The following is an 18849-nucleotide window of genomic DNA, read 5'->3' on the forward strand; positions in this document are numbered from 1 at the left end:
TGTGTCTTTGGTGTGTTCCAGTGTGTCTTTCGTGTGTTCCAGTGCAGGGCTCGACAAATCCCGGGCGCCAGTTTTTTTTGTTGAGCTGGCGCCATCTGGTGGTGAGCCGTTGGCATCACAAGTTATTACTACCAGATGTGTGAGCTGGCGCCATCTGGTGGTGGCTGTTGGTATTACAAGTTAAGCATTACAAGTTAAACAGCAATTCTAATGTCATTTTTCACTATTTTTCACTGCCATCTTCTTCCCTCGAATTAGAACCCCCAAACATTATATATATTTTTTATCCTAACACCCTAGAGAATAAAATGGCGATCGTTGCAATACTTTCTGTCACGCCGTATTTGCGCAGCGGTCTTACAAGCGCACTTTTTTTGGAAAAAATTACACTTTTTTTTTAATTAAAAAATAAGACAACAGTAAAGTTATCCCCATTTTTTTTAATATTATGAAAGATAATGTTACGCCGAGTAAATTCATACCCAACATGTCACGCTTCAAAATTGCGTCCGCTCGTGGAATGCCGACAAACTTTTACCCTTTAAAATCTTTATAGGCGACGTTTAAAAAAAATCTACAGGTTGCATGTTTTGAGTTACAGAGGAGGTCTAGGGCTAGAATTATTGCTCTCGCTCTACCAATCGCAGTGATACCTCACATGTGTGGTTTGAACACCGTTTACATATGCGGGCGCTGCTCACGTATGTGTTCGCTTCTGCGCGCAAGCTCATCGGGACGGGGCGCGTTTTCTGGCTCCTAACTTTTTTAGCTGGCTCCTAGATTCCAAGCAAATTTGTCAAACCCTGGTGTGAACTATACTATTGAAAACGATATAACCTACTTTCCATGCATTTTTTGATGCAGAAAAAAAAATCCACCAGACTGCATATGGTGTGAACTGGCCCTTGGTGTTCATTCAGAGCCAGTTCACACCATATGCAGTCCAGTGCGTTTTTTCTTTTTTTTTTTTGTCTGCATCAAAAATGCATGGATAGTAAGTCATATGGTTATCAATGGCATAGTTCACACCAGCATGGTCAGTTTCGGGGGTCAGTTCACACCACATGCAGCCCAGAACTCCCCCCAGAAACATTTCCAGCTTGTGTGATTGGCTCACTGATTTTCCCAGAAGTCTGCACTAAAGATATAAATCAGATTTTGGGCATCCTCTGCAATGGGATGAGATATTGCTAAAGGGAAATCGCATCTAAAGTGAGGCACACCCTGCCCCTTGCTTCATTAGAACCCTGCAAGTCCAGCAGCTGATTGCGAATTATAAAATGACTTCCATTCACCTTTGCACTGGGATACAGAGAAATAATCGTCTTTCTTCAGAATAGCAAGATGCTGGAATAGATAAGCCATGCACAGTAACAAGGTGCTGTACTTTTTTGCCTTGGTAACATTCTTTAGCTCAGGCTGATCTTCTGCACTTGTATCTAATAAAATCATTCAACACCTTTTACAATCCCTTTTTATATGACACATTTTTTAATGCATTTTAGCTGGCAGAGGTGGTTTAAACGAGCAGCAGTAATGCTTTATCATCCTCCTGGAATGTCTGTAAACCTTTACAATATATGCTACAGGTCTTCCTCAATGCTGAACTCCCTGTGCAAACCTTTTCATTTACATATATTCAGAATCTATAGCCACAAAGGGATATAAGATCACTTTGTGAGCACTAAATGTGTTTACAAACCCAGATATGACGTTGTAAAGGTAACAGTGACATCACCACTCTGCTGTACATAGCCTGCTCAGGGATCAGAGCTGTGGGAGGGACCCAGCAGGCTCCACCCATACAGACTGCCTGCAGAAAGTGACAGGAGGGGGGCGGAGACAAGACCAGTCATCCTGCACAAGGGAGAGAGCAGCAGTGAGCGGTCTTTATTACAGGAAGTGTCGCACTGGATTACTGCACAGATCTGGAAGAAATACACAAAACACACCGTGATTCATGGAGGAATACACATGACTTTTATTTAGACTAGGGTTGTCCTGATACCGATACTAGTATCGGTATCGGGACCGATGCCAAGCATTTGCCCGAGTACTTGTACTCGGGCAGATGCTCTCGATGCTTCACCCGATACTTGTACTGTCAGGGGTGATCAGTGCATGGGGAAGTTACAGGCACCAATCACCGCTATATAGTGTATTCCCGCCGTGTAATCCCGCCATGTAATCCCGCCGTGTATTCCCGCCGTGTTTCTCTCCCCTTCCGTGCTCCTCCTCCACCCCCTGGAACTGTCACGATGGAGAGCGGGGTAGGAGCCGGTAAATCCAGCTCCTTACTGCTCCGAATGGACAGAGTCAGTGATTACTGACTCGGACCATTCACATAACTGAAATATCGTAAACTGTGATTAAAGTCCTTGCTTGAGTGACAGGTTATTTGCATATCTCGTGCACTAGCTTGCAGACATGCACAGCTTCTTGTCTATGTATATTCTGATGGCTGTTTACACTGAACTGTGGATCGCCCCATATTTTGAAAACATTTAATCAAAACACAGGAAAGACAACCAATCCTGGGAGAGCTGGAGGGGAGAGGAGAGGAGAGGAGAGGAGAGGAGAGGAATTGTGCACTTTACAGAAGCTGTGAATGTCTGCAAGCAGTGCACGAGATATGTAAATAACCTGTCACTCAAGCAAGGACTTTGGTCTTTATCTGGAAGTCTGTTTTATTTCACTGAACAATAAAGAGGATTGCTCAGAGCTGGATTAACTCTGTGTGGCAAGACTGGGCACAGATGATAGGAAATCTTATACTTTACATTGTGACATCAAAAGAAAAAAAATGGGGTTTACATCCACTTTAAGAGATTATATAAGGCTCAAGGGTGGGCTGCTGTCATAATGATGTGCAAAGCAAATGCAGTTCTGTTTAGATTCCAGCAATAAATGGCTTTCAGGATACGGATTGTTCATTCATTTTCTGTCTCTCTTCTCTTAGATGGTGGCGGGGCTCCCAGCTGCCCCACTACTATGAGTCTAATGAACTCCAGGACCAGCTTCGAGTCGGCCGACTCGGACGACGCCTGCTGCGGAGCTATGGCGGCTTGCGGCATGAACACCAAGGATGACATCACCAGCCCCTCCGTGGAAACGCCCGGCGCAAACTCTTCCAGCCTGGTCATGGAGGAGACTCAAGGCTACGACGTGGACTTCGACCCCCCACTGGAGAGCAAATACGAGTGTCCCATCTGCCTCATGGCACTGCGGGAGCCGCTGCAGACCCCCTGCGGGCACCGCTTCTGTAAGGCCTGCATCATAAAGTCTATAAGGTGGGCAGTTACTAGCGCACGGCTTCTTAGCTTACTAGTCGGCTCTTCCTCTGTACTTCACATGTCTACCATCTTTAGGCTTCTTATAGACATTGCTCACCATGCTTGCTTGTGAAGATGCCAGTTTTCTGGCTGCCATGCTTTGGATGTTCTGAGTAGCTGGCCAGGTATGAGTATAGAGAGCGGTGAGAATCTACCGATTCCTGTGGCTGGGATTTACAGAGAACTTGTGACTAGGGTTGTCCCGATACCACTTTTTTAGGACCAAGTACAAGTACCGATACTTTTTTTTTCCATGTACTTGCCGATACCGATACTGATACTTTTTTTTAAATGTCCCCCTCAAATGCAGCAGCCATGTCCCCCTCAAATGCGGCAGCCGTGTCCCCCACAAATGCGGCAGCCGTGTCCCCCACAAATGCGGCAGCCGTGTCCCCCACAAATGCGGCAGCCGTGTCCCCCCACAAATGCGGCAGCCGTGTCCCCCCACAAATGCGGCAGCCGTGTCCCCCCACAAATGCGGCAGCCGTGTCCCCCCACAAATGCGGCAGCCGTGTCCCCCCACAAATGCGGCAGCCGTGTCCCCCCACAAATGCGGCAGCCGTGTCCCCCCACAAATGCGGCAGCCGTGTCCCCCCACAAATGCGGCAGCCGTGTCCCCCCACAAATGCGGCAGCCGTGTCCCCCCACAAATGCGGCAGCCGTGTCCCCCCTCAAATGCAGCCGCCGTGTCCCCCCTCCAATGCAGCCATTTCCCCAAAGAGAAAGCCATGTACTTGCCGATACTTTTTTTTAAATGTCCCCCTCAAATGCAGCCATGTCCCCCTCAAATGCAGCCATGTCCCCCTCAAATGCAGCCATGTCCCCCTCAAATGCAGCCATTTCCCCAAAGAGAAAGCCATGCCCCCCCCCCCCCCCCCCCCGTCGCCGTCACCTAGTTGATTAGCGCAGGGAACATTACAGCTTTCATTTGAATAGCTGTGTTCCGCGCCTCGTCATGTATAGCCCCTCCCCCTTTTCCGGGCACTTTGATAGACAGATCACCCATCCAATCCTGGGACGGGTGATCTGTCTATCAAAGTGCCTGGATGGGGGGGGGGGGCTATATATATGACAAGGCGCGGCGGGGGAACACACAGCTATTCAAATGAAAGCTGTATTGTTCCCCGCGCTCATCAACTAGATGGCGGCAGTTGCTCTGCCCCCTCGCCGCCCGCTCTCTCTGGGGAAAAAAAAAAAGTATCGAGCGAAGCATCGGGAGCATTTGCACGAGTACAAGTACTCGCGCAAATGCTCAGTATCGGTACCGATGCTAGTATCGGTATCGGGACAACCCTACTTGTGACTGTTTATACAGCCAGCATTTATACTTTGGGGTTGATTTTACTAAAACTGGAGAGTGCGAAATCTGGTGCAGCTCTGCAGAGAAACCAATCGGCTTCCAGGTTTTATTGTCAAAGCTTAAAAGAATTGTAAAGTCTCTTTTTTTTTTTTTCTTAAAAATAACAAACTGTGGTTTTGCACAGAGCAGCCCAGATCCTCCTCTTCTCGGGTCTCTCACTGGTGCTCCTGGCCCCTCCCCCCTGTTGAGTGCCCCCACAGCAAGCAGCTTGCTATGGGGGCACCCAAGCTGAGCCGTAGCTCTGTGTATCCATTCACACACAGGGACACGGTCCGTATTATCCCCCCACCTCTCCTGGTTGGCTAACTGACTTTGATAGTGTCTCAGCCAATCGGATGGCTGAGGCTCTCGTGCACATCGCTGGATAGAGTTGGGGCTCAGGTAAGTATTGCGGGGGCTGCTGCACACAGAAGGCTTTTTATTTTAATGCATTTTTTTTCATAGAAATGCATGGAAGCGCTTGATTCAAGCATTTTTGAGGCTTAGAAATCGCATGTGATTCGCACCGCACTGCTGTGCAGATCACATGCATGCATCATGATTCCTGCACTGCGATCTGCAAACCGATCGGGGGGTGTCATTGACACCCCCAGCGGGCGTGCAACGTAGCTGTGAGCACAGAGCCGCAGTCCCACAAAGAAGCCAGCCTATTGGAAGAAGTACTGTGGCGTTTTTGGTCTCCGCTGACTTTGATCGCCGACTGGCGATACGCAGGAAATGTGTAGGAAACGCACGCTGTAAATCTTCTGACCCCTCCCTGACCCCCCCGAGAGGAAGCCGGTGAAATGATCGACTTTCCATAGTTCATCGCCCCGCCTGTTTTCCACAACCTCTTTGATGATCGCCCTTTCTCTGCCACCGGCCTTATCACTAATTTATTCTGTTGGCCAAGAGAACCTTCCCTCCCTTTCTCTTCCCTGCACATCCTGTTTGTGTAGATTCATGTATAGATTCCATAACACGGCTTCCTGGTCTGCTCACCCTGTAGGTACTTGTGTGTCTTATCAGTTCCATCATTTATAATGACGTTCTACTGGGGGGTGAAAGGAAACAAATGTCATTGTAAAGGGTAATTATAGCATCTGTTTTTTTATTTTAATTTTTTCTAGCTATATAAATAGAGATTTTACTAAAACTTGTACTCCAGGCACACACAGTAATCTGCCTACCGCTTCAACATGTGTTTTTGATGCTTCTATGAAGCTTGGCAAATGCTTAGTAATACCCCCACTCAGCCGATCCCCAGCTCCTTGATACACTGGTTCAGCGGACCCCCTGCTCGTCGGCTGGTGCCCTCGTTCAGCGGATCCCCTGCTCGTTGGTTGTTGCCCTCGTTCAGCGGATCCCCTGCTCGTTGGTTGTTGCCCTCGTTCAGCGGATCCCCTGCTCGTTGGTTGTTGCCCTCGTTCAGCGGATCCCCTGCTCGTTGGTTGTTGCCCTCGTTCAGCGGATCCCCTGCTCGTTGGTTGGTGCCCCCTCGTTCAGTGGATCCCCTGCTCGTTGGTGCCCTTGTTCAGCAGATCCCCTGCTCGTTGGTTGTTGCCCTCGTTCAGCGGATCCCCTGCTCGTTGGTTGGTGCCCCCTCGTTCAGCGGATCCCCTGCTCGTTGGTTGGTGCCCCCTCGTTCAGCGGATCCCCTGCTCGTTGGTTGGTGCCCCCTCGTTCAGCGGATCCCCTGCTCGTTGGTTGGTGCCCCCTCGTTCAGCGGATCCCCTGCTCGTTGGTTGGTGCCCCCTCGTTCAGCGGATCCCTGCTCGTCGGTTGCTGCACGAGACACTCACAAGATATTTACATATAAACAGGAAGTGACTGCTGATGACGTCTTTCCGGTTTGCTTGTTGGTTCACCAGTGCATCCTGGGATATCTCATACTTGAAGTACCCCCAAAACAAAGTAAAGCTAATGCTATAGAAGCCACTAACTAGCTCCAGGTGCTGTGAGAGTTGTTATGGACTTCTATGGAGGTTTTGGAGACTCTTTTGAAGCACCAAGAAATTGACATGGGGTATAACACGTTTCGTTATCAGGGCGGGGGGGGGGCCACTTTCTCACTGCTCTCCACTCTGCTCCTCCAGTGCTTACTGGAGCATCAGGCTGGGGAGGGCACAGGTTCAGCTGGCTTTGGCTCTCGGCCAGCTGAGTGGATCCCGATAATATTGTCGGAATCCTTCCAGAGCCTGGAGCAGCTCTGCCACGTCAGCCGACAGCGGGCTATAGCCCACCTTCAGCTATTTGTGGGCCACTGGAGAGCAAAAGTAAGTGCGCCCCTGTGACCCACGAGAAGTATGAGCAAAGAAGCTTTTGCCATACTTCTCTTTTAAGAACTTTGACAAGTCGGCAGAAGTTCCTCTTTAATGAAATATTGATTGCAGAGCTGCATTATGTTTCTTTTATACCAGCCTGGCATTCATGCTGATCCTATACGGGGTATGAGGGCGAGGTGTGGAGGAATCTCTGGGTCACCTGCTCTTTTTATTGGTTTATTGATTAACAAAGGAATTCACCTTACAGAGGCACCTTGATATGAAGTGTCACTTCCTCATGTATTTGTAAATGATTCCATTCATTTCTCTGTTTTATAAAAATTAGAAACCGGAATTAATGCCGGTCCCTTGGCTGAGCAGAGGGAATTGTGTGTGTCTGATGGTGGAAGGGACGGGAAGCTGTAAACTCTTATCTAGGCAGAGAGGATGTACATCCCTGCAGGATTTATAGGTGTTGTATAAATTCAATCAATGAAATGATTTGATGGTCTAATAATGCCTTGCCGTGTTTATGCAGAGACGCCGGGCCGAAGTGTCCTGTGGATAACGATCTTCTCTTGGAGCATCAGCTATTCCCGGATAATTTTGCCAAACGAGAAATCCTTTCCCTGATGGTGAGATGCCCCAGCCAAGATTGCTCGGCCAGGATGGAGCTGAGGAACGTGGAGGTGAGCAAAAAAAACATCAGATCTGTTCTGTCCTACTGTACTGGCTTGGGGTTCTTTGTAGAAAATCCTAGTCCCCTTTTTTTTTTTGTATATCTATCCCTAATCTGTTTCATGTAATTGCTTTAAAGTGGAAGTAAATGCAAAATCTCGACATTCAAACCGTTAATGAGCAGGCTGAATGTACCCAGTTGATCGAACAACTTTTGGTACAACCAGCCTGCCAGAGTCTCTTGTGATTATCGCTAGCCCATGCCGGGAGAAGCCAATTTGCTGCTTCCCCTGTCAGCACTGTCTGTGTTGATGGGGGAATCATGCGTATTTATTTCCTGCAAAAGCGGGGGTTCACCCTAAAAAAATAAAATACAATTTCTAACATTCCATCTAGCATAGTAGCGCGAGCTACAGTATGCCTTTTTTTTTTTTTGCGCCGTACTCACTGTGTAATCCCGGAGATAAGTTTCAGTCTAGTAGGCGTTCCTAGTCAGAGGGGAACATGATTGACGGCCGGCTATGGCGCGTCACGCCTCACGGAAATAGCCGAAATAGGACGTGGCACTTCACGGCGCCTGCGCAGTCAGCTCCGATGTCTGTGCGCAGGCGCCGTGAAGAGCCGAGTCCTACTCGGGAGGCGTTGCGCACAATAGCTGGCCTTCAATCATTGTCCCCTCTGACTAGGAACGCCCATTCCCCGCGGGGAGCCTGAAATGTATCTCCGGGATTAAACAGTGAGTACGGGGCCAAATAATAAATAAAGGCATACTGTAGCTCGCGCTACTATGCTTGATTTAATGGTAGAATGTTGCTATTGAGGGTGAACCACCGCTTTAAGAAATTTGCTTCGTTTATGACCTCTAACCTTAACCTTAGGGCTAGTTTACACTTGCTTCAAAACATGGCTTTGGACACGCTTTGTTAAAGCTCTCTGAGCGCCAGTCAAAGCTCCTGTCGCTAAATAAAATGGTTGGCTTACAGTCCTGTTTACACCTTGCCCTTGCTTGATGCTTCGGCAGGGCTTTGATGGGGCCTTTTGGCGGGGCTTTGACGGGGGCCTTTTGGCGGGGCTTTGACGGGGGCCTTTTGGCGGGGCTTTGACGGGGGCCTTTTGGCGGGGCTTTGACGGGGGCCTTTTGGCGGGGCTTTGACGGGGGCCTTTTGGCGGGGCTTTGACGGGGGCCTTTTGGCGGGGCTTTGACGGGGGCCTTTTGGCGGGGCTTTGACGGGGGCCTTTTGGCGGGGCTTTGACGGGGGCCTTTTGGCGGGGCTTTGACGGGGCCTTGAGGAGCCTTTTGGCGGGGCTTCGAGGAGCCTTGAGGAGCCTTTTGGCGGGGCTTTAATGGATTTTCAAGCGAGCTTTGCTATAGTCATAGGCTTTGAAGACACCTTGAAGCACCACTAAAGCTACATGGGTATAATTTTTGAAACAAAGCAAAAGAGAGATCGCTATACTTGCCTGTTTTTTTTTTTTTTTAAGCCGATTGGGTCCCGGGCTGAGCTGCCAGCAGCGGCTTCCCTGTGTAGGAGAGGCAGCTGACAATGGAAGCCCCATAGTAAGTCTATGGGTGACGTCACTTCCCAGGCTTTTCCCAGCCGTTGACGACTGCCTCTTGCACACAGCAATCCGCCGCTGGAGACCGCACCGGAGCAGCTGCAGATCAGGTATGTATGGTGTTATTTTTTTATTTTTTTTACACAAGCTGTAACTGTTTATTCTGCAGCCTTCTTTTCTCTGCATCCATTCAAAATCGAGAATTTATAAAGCTTGTCTGAGCTTTAAAAAAAAAAAAAGGGGGGTTGTAAATCCACAAAAAAAAATGCAAGACAATGGCATAATGAGCTAGTATGCATAACATACTAGCTCATTATTAAATGCTCATCTTAGCTCGAAGCCCCCGCAGTGGTCCTTGTCCACAGCTCCGGCCGGCGACATCGCTCCCGGAAGTTACTTCTGAGTATAGCGGGCTCCGGCGCTGTGATTGGCCGGAGCCGCGATGACGTCACTCCCTCGCATGCGTGTGGGAGTCACCGAAAATGGCGCGTACGTGCCGTTGCTTTAGTGCGCATGTGCTGATACAGAGGATATCTCTTAACCGTGCAGGTTTAGGAGATATCCGGGGTAGCTACAGGTAAGCCTTTTTTATAGGCTTACCTGTAGTGAAAAGTGGATTGTAAGGGTTTACCATCACTTTAAACACAGCAGAGCTCATTGAAGAGAGCTCCGAGAGCTGATTGCAGGGAAGGGACAACCCCCCCCCCCCCCCCCTCTCCTTCACACAGCACACAGGAACAGAGCTAAGGCTGTCAACCACAGGCTGTGTGCTGGAGCTCCCTCCACTGTCACCAGTTTTCTTTTTGGTGTCAGGAAAACTTGTCGGGAGTGACTCCTGCAGAGGAATGAGGCGGCGGACAGAAATGGATTAAATCAAGCAAACAAATGCACACTATAGAAGGACATGCTTGGTTCATATTTCATGTCTGAGGTTTACAACCACTTTAAATGGCTCAGGCTTGTACCATCATCAGAATGCTCTGTGTTTTTGTTTTCCTCTCCTGGGTTTTTAATCCTGTTGTTGTGATTTTGTATGCAGCATCACCAGGCAGTCTGTGCGTTTGCCAGCATGGAATGCCTACAGTGCCAACAGATTTTGCCGAGAAGCCAAATGCAGCAACACATGGTGGTGTGTCCGCGGCGAGAAGTGTCCTGTGAAAACTGCCTTGTGTCTATGCCCTATGAGGAGAAGATGGTAAGTCGGAGGGGCACTAAACAGACAGTGTTACTTAACCCAGGAGCCTGCATTCACTATACCTGGTCTCCCACAGAACATGGAAATGCAATCACTTTAGTAAATATAAACTGCTAAATACTTTTCTCTTCCGTTCATGGAGGGACACAGCATCCTTTTGACAGTAGGAAGCGGATATAACCCTACTGCAGGGGTTGACAAATTTGCTTGGAATCTAGGAGCCAGCTAAAAAAGTTAGGAGCCAGAAAACGCACCCTGTCCCGACGAGCTTGCGCGCAGAAGCGAACACATACGTGAGCAGCGCCCGCATATGTAAACGGTGTTCAAACCACACATGTGAGGTATCGCCGCGATTGGCAGAGCGAGAGCAATAATTCTAGACCTCTGTAACTCAAAACATGCAACCTGTAGATTTTTTTAAACATCGCCTATGGAGATTTTAAAAGGTAAAAGTTTGTCGCCATTCCACGAGCGGACGCAGTTTTGAAGCGTGACATGTTGGGTATGAATTTACTCAGCGTAACATTATCTTTCATAATATTAAAAAAAAATGGGGATAACTTTACTGTTGTCTTATTTTTCAATTAAAAAAAGTAATTTTTTCCAAAAAAAAAGTGCGCTTGTAAGACCGCTGCGCAAACACGGCATGACAGAAAGTATTGCAACGATCGCCATTTTATTCTCTAGGGTGTTAGGATAAAAAATATATATAATGTTTGGGGGTTCTAATTAGAGGGAAGAAGATGGCAGTGAAAATAGTTAAAAATTACATTAGAATTGCTGCTTAACTTGTAATACCAACGGCTCACCACCAGATGGTGCCAGCTCACAAAAAAAATATATATATTTTTTTTTTGCCCCCCTTCCAAGCCAAGTCGCCAGGACCCTATTTCTAGTCGCCATGGCGACCTGGCGCCCGGGATTTGTCGAGCCCTGCCCTACTGTCAAAGGATACTGTGTCCGTCCATGAACTCGGAGAAATGGATTTTACGGTGAGTACAAAAATCCTATTTTTCTCATCAGCAGTATATAGCAGTCTTGTGACTAATAAGTGTCTGTGTAAAGCGTGTAGGAGGAGTTTTCATACTCCCCTGACTGTCCTATGAGGTTGCAGGAGCCCTGATCCTCTGCCTGGACAGTGCTGATTGGCCCTGTGCTGGTCACATGCACCCGCCCCCCAAAAAAAACAACTCTCTAGCAATACACACCAAACTGAGCATGTGCAGAGTGTTCCGAAGGCTCTGTACTATCAGGAGATATATTGGAGACTCTGGAAAAAGGGGGGGGGGGGGATCAGAGAAGACAGGATCAAACGGCCTTTATACACATTGCAGAGTATTAACCCCTCCAAAGCTCACCATGCACTATACAACCTGATTGTACAATCTCCTTTAAGCCCTGTATACACGGGCCGAATGTTGGGAGACATCAGCCGGTTCAATAAAAAACGGGCGACATTCATCCTGTGTGTATGTTGGTCTATCCGACAGAAGCCAGCCGGTTGTCTGGCTTCTATTGGACGAGCATGCTGAAAAAAAAAACGTCGTCCTGTCAGAAATTAACAGCTCAGCAGGGGGGCGGGCGGGTGATTGCGGTACTAACATCAGATTGTTAGTGCAGCGGCTCCAACCGCCAAATCGGTGACTGCCTGGACTACAATGGATAGACGTATGGCATTCTACTTGTAGACCCCCCCCCTTTTATAACATCGCACAATAGCACTGTTATATAGCCCCTCTCTTCCTATATATAAGCACCTTTAGGTACTCAGGATTCAGAGAGATGGGCCTAAAATTAGGACGGCCTAGCCTAGTCTTTTTAGGCTACACCGCCGTAAATTATTTAGGCTATTAGTGATTCTCAAACCACTTGCCTTCAAATTTTCGGCGGCGTAGCCTAAAACGAGCGGGCGTAAGCGCGCCTAATTCAAATGACTGGGAGGGGGGCGTGTATTACGGAAATGAGGCTCGACCTCACGTTTTTTACGTTTTTTGACACTGCGCATGCGCCGGGCGACTACATTTCCCAGTGCGCCTTGCGGCTAAGTAGGCCGTACGGGCCTATTGATTTCGACGCGGTCGTAAACGATGTAACTCCCGATTCGCGGACGACTTACGCAAACGACGTAAAAAATTCGAACCTCGCGGCGGGAACGGCGGCCATACTTAACATTGTTATTCCACTTCATAGATGGAATAACTTTAGGCGGCCTATGGCGTACGGAAACGAGGTAATGCGACGGTGTAGGCCCGGCGTACGCTCGTGAATCGGCGTATCCCCTCATTTAGATAATCTAGGCCGGCCGCAATGGAAGCGCCATCTAGCGGCCAAAAGAAACATTGCAACCTAAGATAGAACGGCGCAAGCCAGCCTATCTTAGATATGTTTAAGTGTATCTCTGTTAGAGAATACACTTAAACATAGGCCGGCTTAGATTTAGGCTGCATTCACACCTAAGCGACAGCCGCGTACGCGTGTAGCGGCAGATTTGCCGCGATTACAAATGTTTCTTTTTTTTTTTTTTTTTTTCTAAAGTATTCCCATTGCTGTCTATGGGAAAACGCGCCTGTCGCGTGAAAAAAAGGGTCCGGGACTTTTTTTCAGGCAACAGGCGTTGCGCGTCTATGAGATGTGAACCATCTCCATAGACGGCAATGGGAATTCTCCCCTCAAGCGACAGAAGCGCCCCGCGTCGGGCGTTTTGTCGCTTAGGTGTGAATGGGGCCTCAGAGTTAGGTCGGCTTATCTGTAGATAAGCCGGCCTAACTCTTTGTGAATCTACCTACTTATGCAGACTATTGTAGAGGAGGGAGCTCATAGGATTTGTATTATTCAATGTACTGTGTGGGGGAACTGTGTGCAGGTAGACACGCCCACTTGCAGGATAGACCGCCCATTTGCCATTATGATTGTGAATGTTTTTCCATAATCTACCATACAAAGGTCTTGTATGGATATTTTTTTATTGCATGCTTTTAATAAAATAAGTCTTGGACCTCATTCTTTTTTCCCAATACAGGTTCATGAAAAGAAGTGCCCTTTGGCCTACGTAACTTGTGAATATTGCGAGACCAGCGGCCTTGTGCGACATCAGGTAGGGACGTCCTGTTACGTTTTAGAACGCATATTTTCCTTTTTAAACGACTGTTTTGTTTGCCGAACATCTCCACGTTGCTTCTGTGGCTATATTAGAAATGTTTCTCAGTTGACCTTAACCCTTTCGCTGCCAGGTCCATACCTCATCCTTGCATCAGATGGAAGCACCTACTTGCTGACCCAAAAGCAACATGTATGACATCACTTCCGGATCCCCCTCTCACTTTCCCTGGCCAGCACATAAAATTTGTTTTAACCGCTTCCCGACCGCCGCACACCTATGTACGTCGGCAGAATGGCACAGGTGAGCAAAAGGGGCGTACCTGTACGTCCCTTTGTAATCCCGGGCTAGCGGGCGGGCGTGCGCACGCCATGGAAGCGTGCCTGCGGGTCCTCAGACTCTATGTCTGCCATCGCAATGAGATTTTACCGGCTATACAGGTCAGATGCACCTATCAAGTTCTGAATTAAAGTGGTTCTAAAGGCACAAGGGCCCAGATTCAAAGAGCAATTGCGCCTGCGTAACCATAGTTACGCAGCGCAATTGCTTACTTGCCCCGGCGTAACGACTTCTCCTGATTCAGAGAGCTCGTTACACCGACTGCAGCCTAAGATATGCGTGGCATAAGGCTCTTATGCCCTCATATCTTAGGCTGTATTCTTATGCAGGCCGCTAGGTGGCATTCCGGTAGTGGTCAGCGTATAGTATGCAAATTGCATACTAACGCAGATTCACTACCCTACGCGAGCCCTGCGTACGCAGTTTACGTCGTTTGCGTACGTCGGTTTTTTGCGTAAGGCTGCCCCTTCTATAGCAGGGGCAGCCAATGCTAAAGTATACCCGTCGTTCCCGCGTCGCGAAATTTGAAATTTACGTTGTTTGCGTAAGTGAATCGTGAATGGCGCTGGACGCCATTCACGTTCACTTTGAAGCAAATGACGTCCTTGCGACGTCATTTACCGCAATGCACGTCGGGAAAGTTTCCCGACGGAGCATGCGCACTACGCTCGGCGCGGGAACGCGCCTAATTTAAATGATTCCCGCCCCCTACGGGATCATTTAAATTGCGCGCGCTTACGCCGGGCATTTTGCCGGAGTGCCCACGCAATTTACGGAGCTACTGCTCCGTGAATCGAGGGTAGCGCAGAAAATTTGCGGGGGCGCAGGGCAAAAACGGTGCCCTGCGCCTACGTAAAAAATGCGCAAATGTTACTGAATCTACCCCAAGGTTTTTCTTTTTCATGTATTCAATGTGCAAATGTAAAAAAAACTTTCCGTATGCTGTCCCCCCCCCCCCCAATGCTTACCCAAGCCCGATCGCGATCCAGTGAGAGCAGCTTCTCTCCTGAGTCTCTGCCTCCTCATTGACTCCTGCTGCTGTCAGTCACAGCCAGTGAGGGGGGAGTGGGGGGCGGGCTGAGCCCCGTTCCGTGTGTCTTATAGAGACAGAGTGGGGCTTGGGAGCGAACACGCACAAGTGCCCCCATTAGCAAGTGTCTTGCTATGGGGGCACTTATAAAAGGGGGGGGGGAGTGCCAGCAGGGGACCTGAGGAGACGATGTTCCGGGCTGCTCCATTACACAGAGAAGATAAGTATAACATGTTTGTTATTAAAAAAAAGACCTTGCCCTTTAATATCCCTTTAACTCAAAGGGTCTCAAACTAAGTTCAACCTGATGCAATCGACTGAAGACGGAATTGTGATTAACGAATAGGCAAGGCTTGCGTGGCCATCACTGGATCGAGAAAGGTGCTCAGGTAAGTATTAGGGGGAGGATATCTACACACAGAAGATTTGTTTTACCCTCGTGCATAGAATGCATGAAGGTAAAAAACCTTGTGCCTTTACAACCACTTTAAGGTAAACAAAAGTTTAGGCATCCGTGTTGGCCCGACACCCCTTATACTTAAGCACTTCATTCGATCCAGCGCTGTGCACATCTGCATCTCTCACTGGCTTTGCTGCGGCACCAGGAGCCATTGGCTCCCGTTGCTGTCAATCACAGCCAGTGGTGAGGGGGCGTGGCCGAGTTCCACTGTCTGTGTCAATGGATGCCGAAGCAGGGTTTAGGAGCGAGCCCATACCAGTGCCCCCCAAAGGAAGTGGCTTCGGGGGGGGCACTGGACACAGAGAAGGGGCCAGGAGCACCAGCAGGGGATCTGAGAAGAGGAGGTTCAGGGCCACATTGTGCAATTCCATTGCAAGAAAGTATAGATATGTTTGTTTTTAATATTTATTTTTTTAGTTCCTTTTTATAATCTCTTTAACATTCTGCTTTGGTGTAAATTTGTTATCACTTGTAAGAATCTGTACTTGGTACAAATAAGTATTCCATGGTTCTTTTCCAGATGGCCTGTCACTATAGCATGGACTGTATAAAGGCCCCTATTCCATGTATCTACAGCCAGTTTGGATGTACGGAAAAGGTGAGGATGAAGCTTTACAGATAATGGAACTGCTTTATGAGACTCTGTGACATGGTGGTAAGAAGGGAAAACTATCCTGGGTATGGAGTACAGGCCTAAGCCACACTCCTGATGTTTCACCCTGCCCTCCAGGGGCTTGCTCACAGAGGCTGAAGCCAACCCGGTGCCATTGCAGTGTGTGGCCTCAGCCACGCCCCTGATGTGTTTTGCCCTGCCCACTGGGGGCTTGCTCACAGAGGCTCAAGCCAAGCCAGTGCTATTGCAGTGTGTGGCCGCTGCCACGCTCCTGATGTGTTTTGCCCCGCCCATCAGGGCTTGCTCAGAGGCAAGCCCCAGTGGGCGTGGTGAAACGCATTGGGGGCGTGGCCACATCAACCCTGGCTGAGGCCACACACAGCGATACTGTAGCATGGGGTTGGTTTGAGAGACGTCTTTGCCTTTGTATGTGTTGCTTTGGTGTTGTAGATTTAGAACAGGGGGTGACAACCTGCAGGCTGCATGTGGCCCAGTCCCGTCTGGAGGGATGGCGGTGCTGCCATGCAAACATGGCAACCGAGGCAGCCTACATTGAGAAGCCAGGCAAATGCACATCTGGAGGGATGTCGGGTCTGCCGTACCAACATAGTAGTAATGGCAGGCTACATTGAGAAGCCAGCCAAATGCACACCTGAAGGGATGCTGGCGTTGCTAAACAAACATGGCAGCCTACATTGAGATGCCACGCAAATGCATGCCTGGAGGGATGCCGGGGCTGGCATGTTTGCAATTGCATCGGCAGCAGGGGTGCCAGGTAAGTAAATGCTGCACGGCCGGGTCTAGGGAGAGTGCTGGGGAGAGTTGCCCGCCCCACCCTTCTGTCATTATAGCGCACAGGCCCGACGGCTGCATGGGGAACTGTTTATCAGCTATCCGTATTGTATTGTTAGTGTAATTTCTCTTCTTCCAATGTGCCCCAGAGAGGACAAAAGGTTGGACACCCTTGATTTCAAATATTTGGAAGGTGCATGTAGAAACCTGCTAAGGCCTTTTATTCTTCTTTCTAGATGCAGAGGGATGATCTGGCTCAGCACCAGCAGGAGTTCACACAGGCTCACATGCGAATGATGGCACAACAACTCATAAGCTTCAGCCCATCGCTCTCCTCGACCCCTCACATGTCCAGCATGCAGCTTGACCCCAGCCAGTTCGAACCCGGACCCCCTTCTATATACACAATGCCCTCTGCCTCTGCCTCTCGTCTGATCTCTTCGCAACGTGAGGGCAATCAAGAGCAGCAGCAGTTAAAGGAGACGGTTGAGCAATTGGAGGCCCGCCTAGTGAAGCAAGACCACCAGATCCGAGAGCTAATGGCCAAAATGGAAACTCAGACTGCCTTAGTAACCGATCTAAAGCAAACCATCCGTACCTTGGAGGACAAGCTTGTGGAGGTGGAGGCTCAGCAGTACAATGGTGTCTTTGTGTGGAAAATCCATCATTTTAGCGCCCACCTAAAAAACCAGGAGGAGGAGAAACCAGTAGTCATTCACAGTCCAGGATTTTACACTGGAAAGCCAGGCTACAAGCTGTGTCTGCGCCTTCACCTGCAGCTACCTAGTGCCCCCCGCTGTGCCAACTACATCTCCCTCTTTGTACACACAATGCAAGGAGAGTACGACAATCTCCTCCACTGGCCTTTTCAGGGAACCATCCGCCTGTCCATCCTGGACCAATCGGAAGGATCCAATTTACAAGATCAGGAGGAAGTCATGGACACCAAACCGGAGTTGCTGGCCTTCCAGAGGCCCACCATGCCCCGAAACCCCAAAGGCTTTGGTTACGTCACATTTATGCACCTTCAGGCACTCAAGCAGCGGGTCTACGTTAAAAACGACACTCTTCTGGTGCGCTGCGTCGTAACGACACATGGGGACCTCAACAGTCCGCGCCGGGAAGGATTCCAGCCGCGGAACACCGATGGCACAACCATGTAGTCTTTTAACGTATTCTTCCATAAAAGACAGTCTTATGCAATCACACTTTCCGTAATCCAGTTCATTGTAAGATTTGGGCCGTTTGTATGGACTATTTTTTTCTTTTTTTATTTCTTTGGTATGCTGCAGGTAATTCCTCCTTGTTAGAAATTGTGAACTGACATTATGCGCCATAACCTTTTGCTTTGGTGATTCTCAGGCATTTACAGCTAATACAAAAGGAAAATGGGGCCATACAGGTGACAGTGGCAAACTGCTTTTACTACAAAATACATTGAGTGTAAAAAAAAAAAAAAAAAAAAGAAAAGCTATATATTGTGGCCTAAAGTTTGTGGACACCTGACCATCGCACCTACTGTTGGACATCCCATTCCAGTTGTGGCTGCCAAAAGAGCATTTGTGAGGACAGGTCCTGTTGTTGGATGGCATTCTGGTTTATCCTAAAGGTGTTCAGTGGGGTTGAGGACAGGGCTCTGTGCAGGCCACTAGAGCTCCTCCACCCCAAACTCATCAAACCATATCTATATGGACTCTAGATGACCCCTAGCAGCAACTGGTTGTTGGGGGGGGGGGGGGGGGGCAGCCTTCCAGGATCTGCCTTCTCCCAGCCAAGCTGGACTCTACAACACCTTTTTATTTCTTTTTTTGTTTGTTTTTTTTTTCTTTCAATTACAGTAAACTTTATTAAAGTGTTACTAAATCCACAACAGTAATATCTGTGTTAGTAAAGCATGCTTGTTATATTCACATTGGAACCGAAGGCTGCTTTCACATTGAGGCGTGCAGCTGCGGTGACGGTATAGCCGCGCTATTTGTAGCGCGGCTATAATGTCGTATTTACCGCGATATTCGGGCGCTAGCGGTGAGGTTTTAACCCCCGCTAGCGGCCGAAAAAGGGTTAATACCGCCCGCGCTGTGGGCGGTATTACCGCGCTTTCCCATTGATTTCAATGAGAAGGCGCGGTATAGGAGCGGTGAACACACCGCTCC

General features: G+C 48.8%; 1 protein-coding gene across 2 annotated transcripts in view; it reads left to right on the top strand.

Annotated features, from left to right (window-relative positions):
- Nucleotides 1-18168, top strand: part of TRAF6 (TNF receptor associated factor 6) — a 29795-nt gene extending 11627 nt beyond the window's left edge. For both annotated transcript variants that reach the window (XM_040328076.1, XM_040328075.1), the window contains exons 2-7: nt 2960-3290; nt 7474-7624; nt 10210-10365; nt 13385-13459; nt 15812-15889; nt 16933-18168. In XM_040328076.1, coding sequence (XP_040184010.1) covers nt 2992-3290; nt 7474-7624; nt 10210-10365; nt 13385-13459; nt 15812-15889; nt 16933-17859 — 1686 coding nt within the window. In that variant the 5' untranslated portion in view covers nt 2960-2991 and the 3' untranslated portion in view covers nt 17860-18168. The remainder of the gene's footprint in view (nt 1-2959; nt 3291-7473; nt 7625-10209; nt 10366-13384; nt 13460-15811; nt 15890-16932) is intronic.
- The last annotated feature ends 681 nt before the right edge of the window (nt 18169-18849 follow it).

The sequence above is a fragment of the Rana temporaria genome, chromosome 11 (genome assembly GCF_905171775.1).
Source record: "Rana temporaria chromosome 11, aRanTem1.1, whole genome shotgun sequence".
Taxonomy (NCBI): Eukaryota; Metazoa; Chordata; class Amphibia; order Anura; family Ranidae; genus Rana; species Rana temporaria.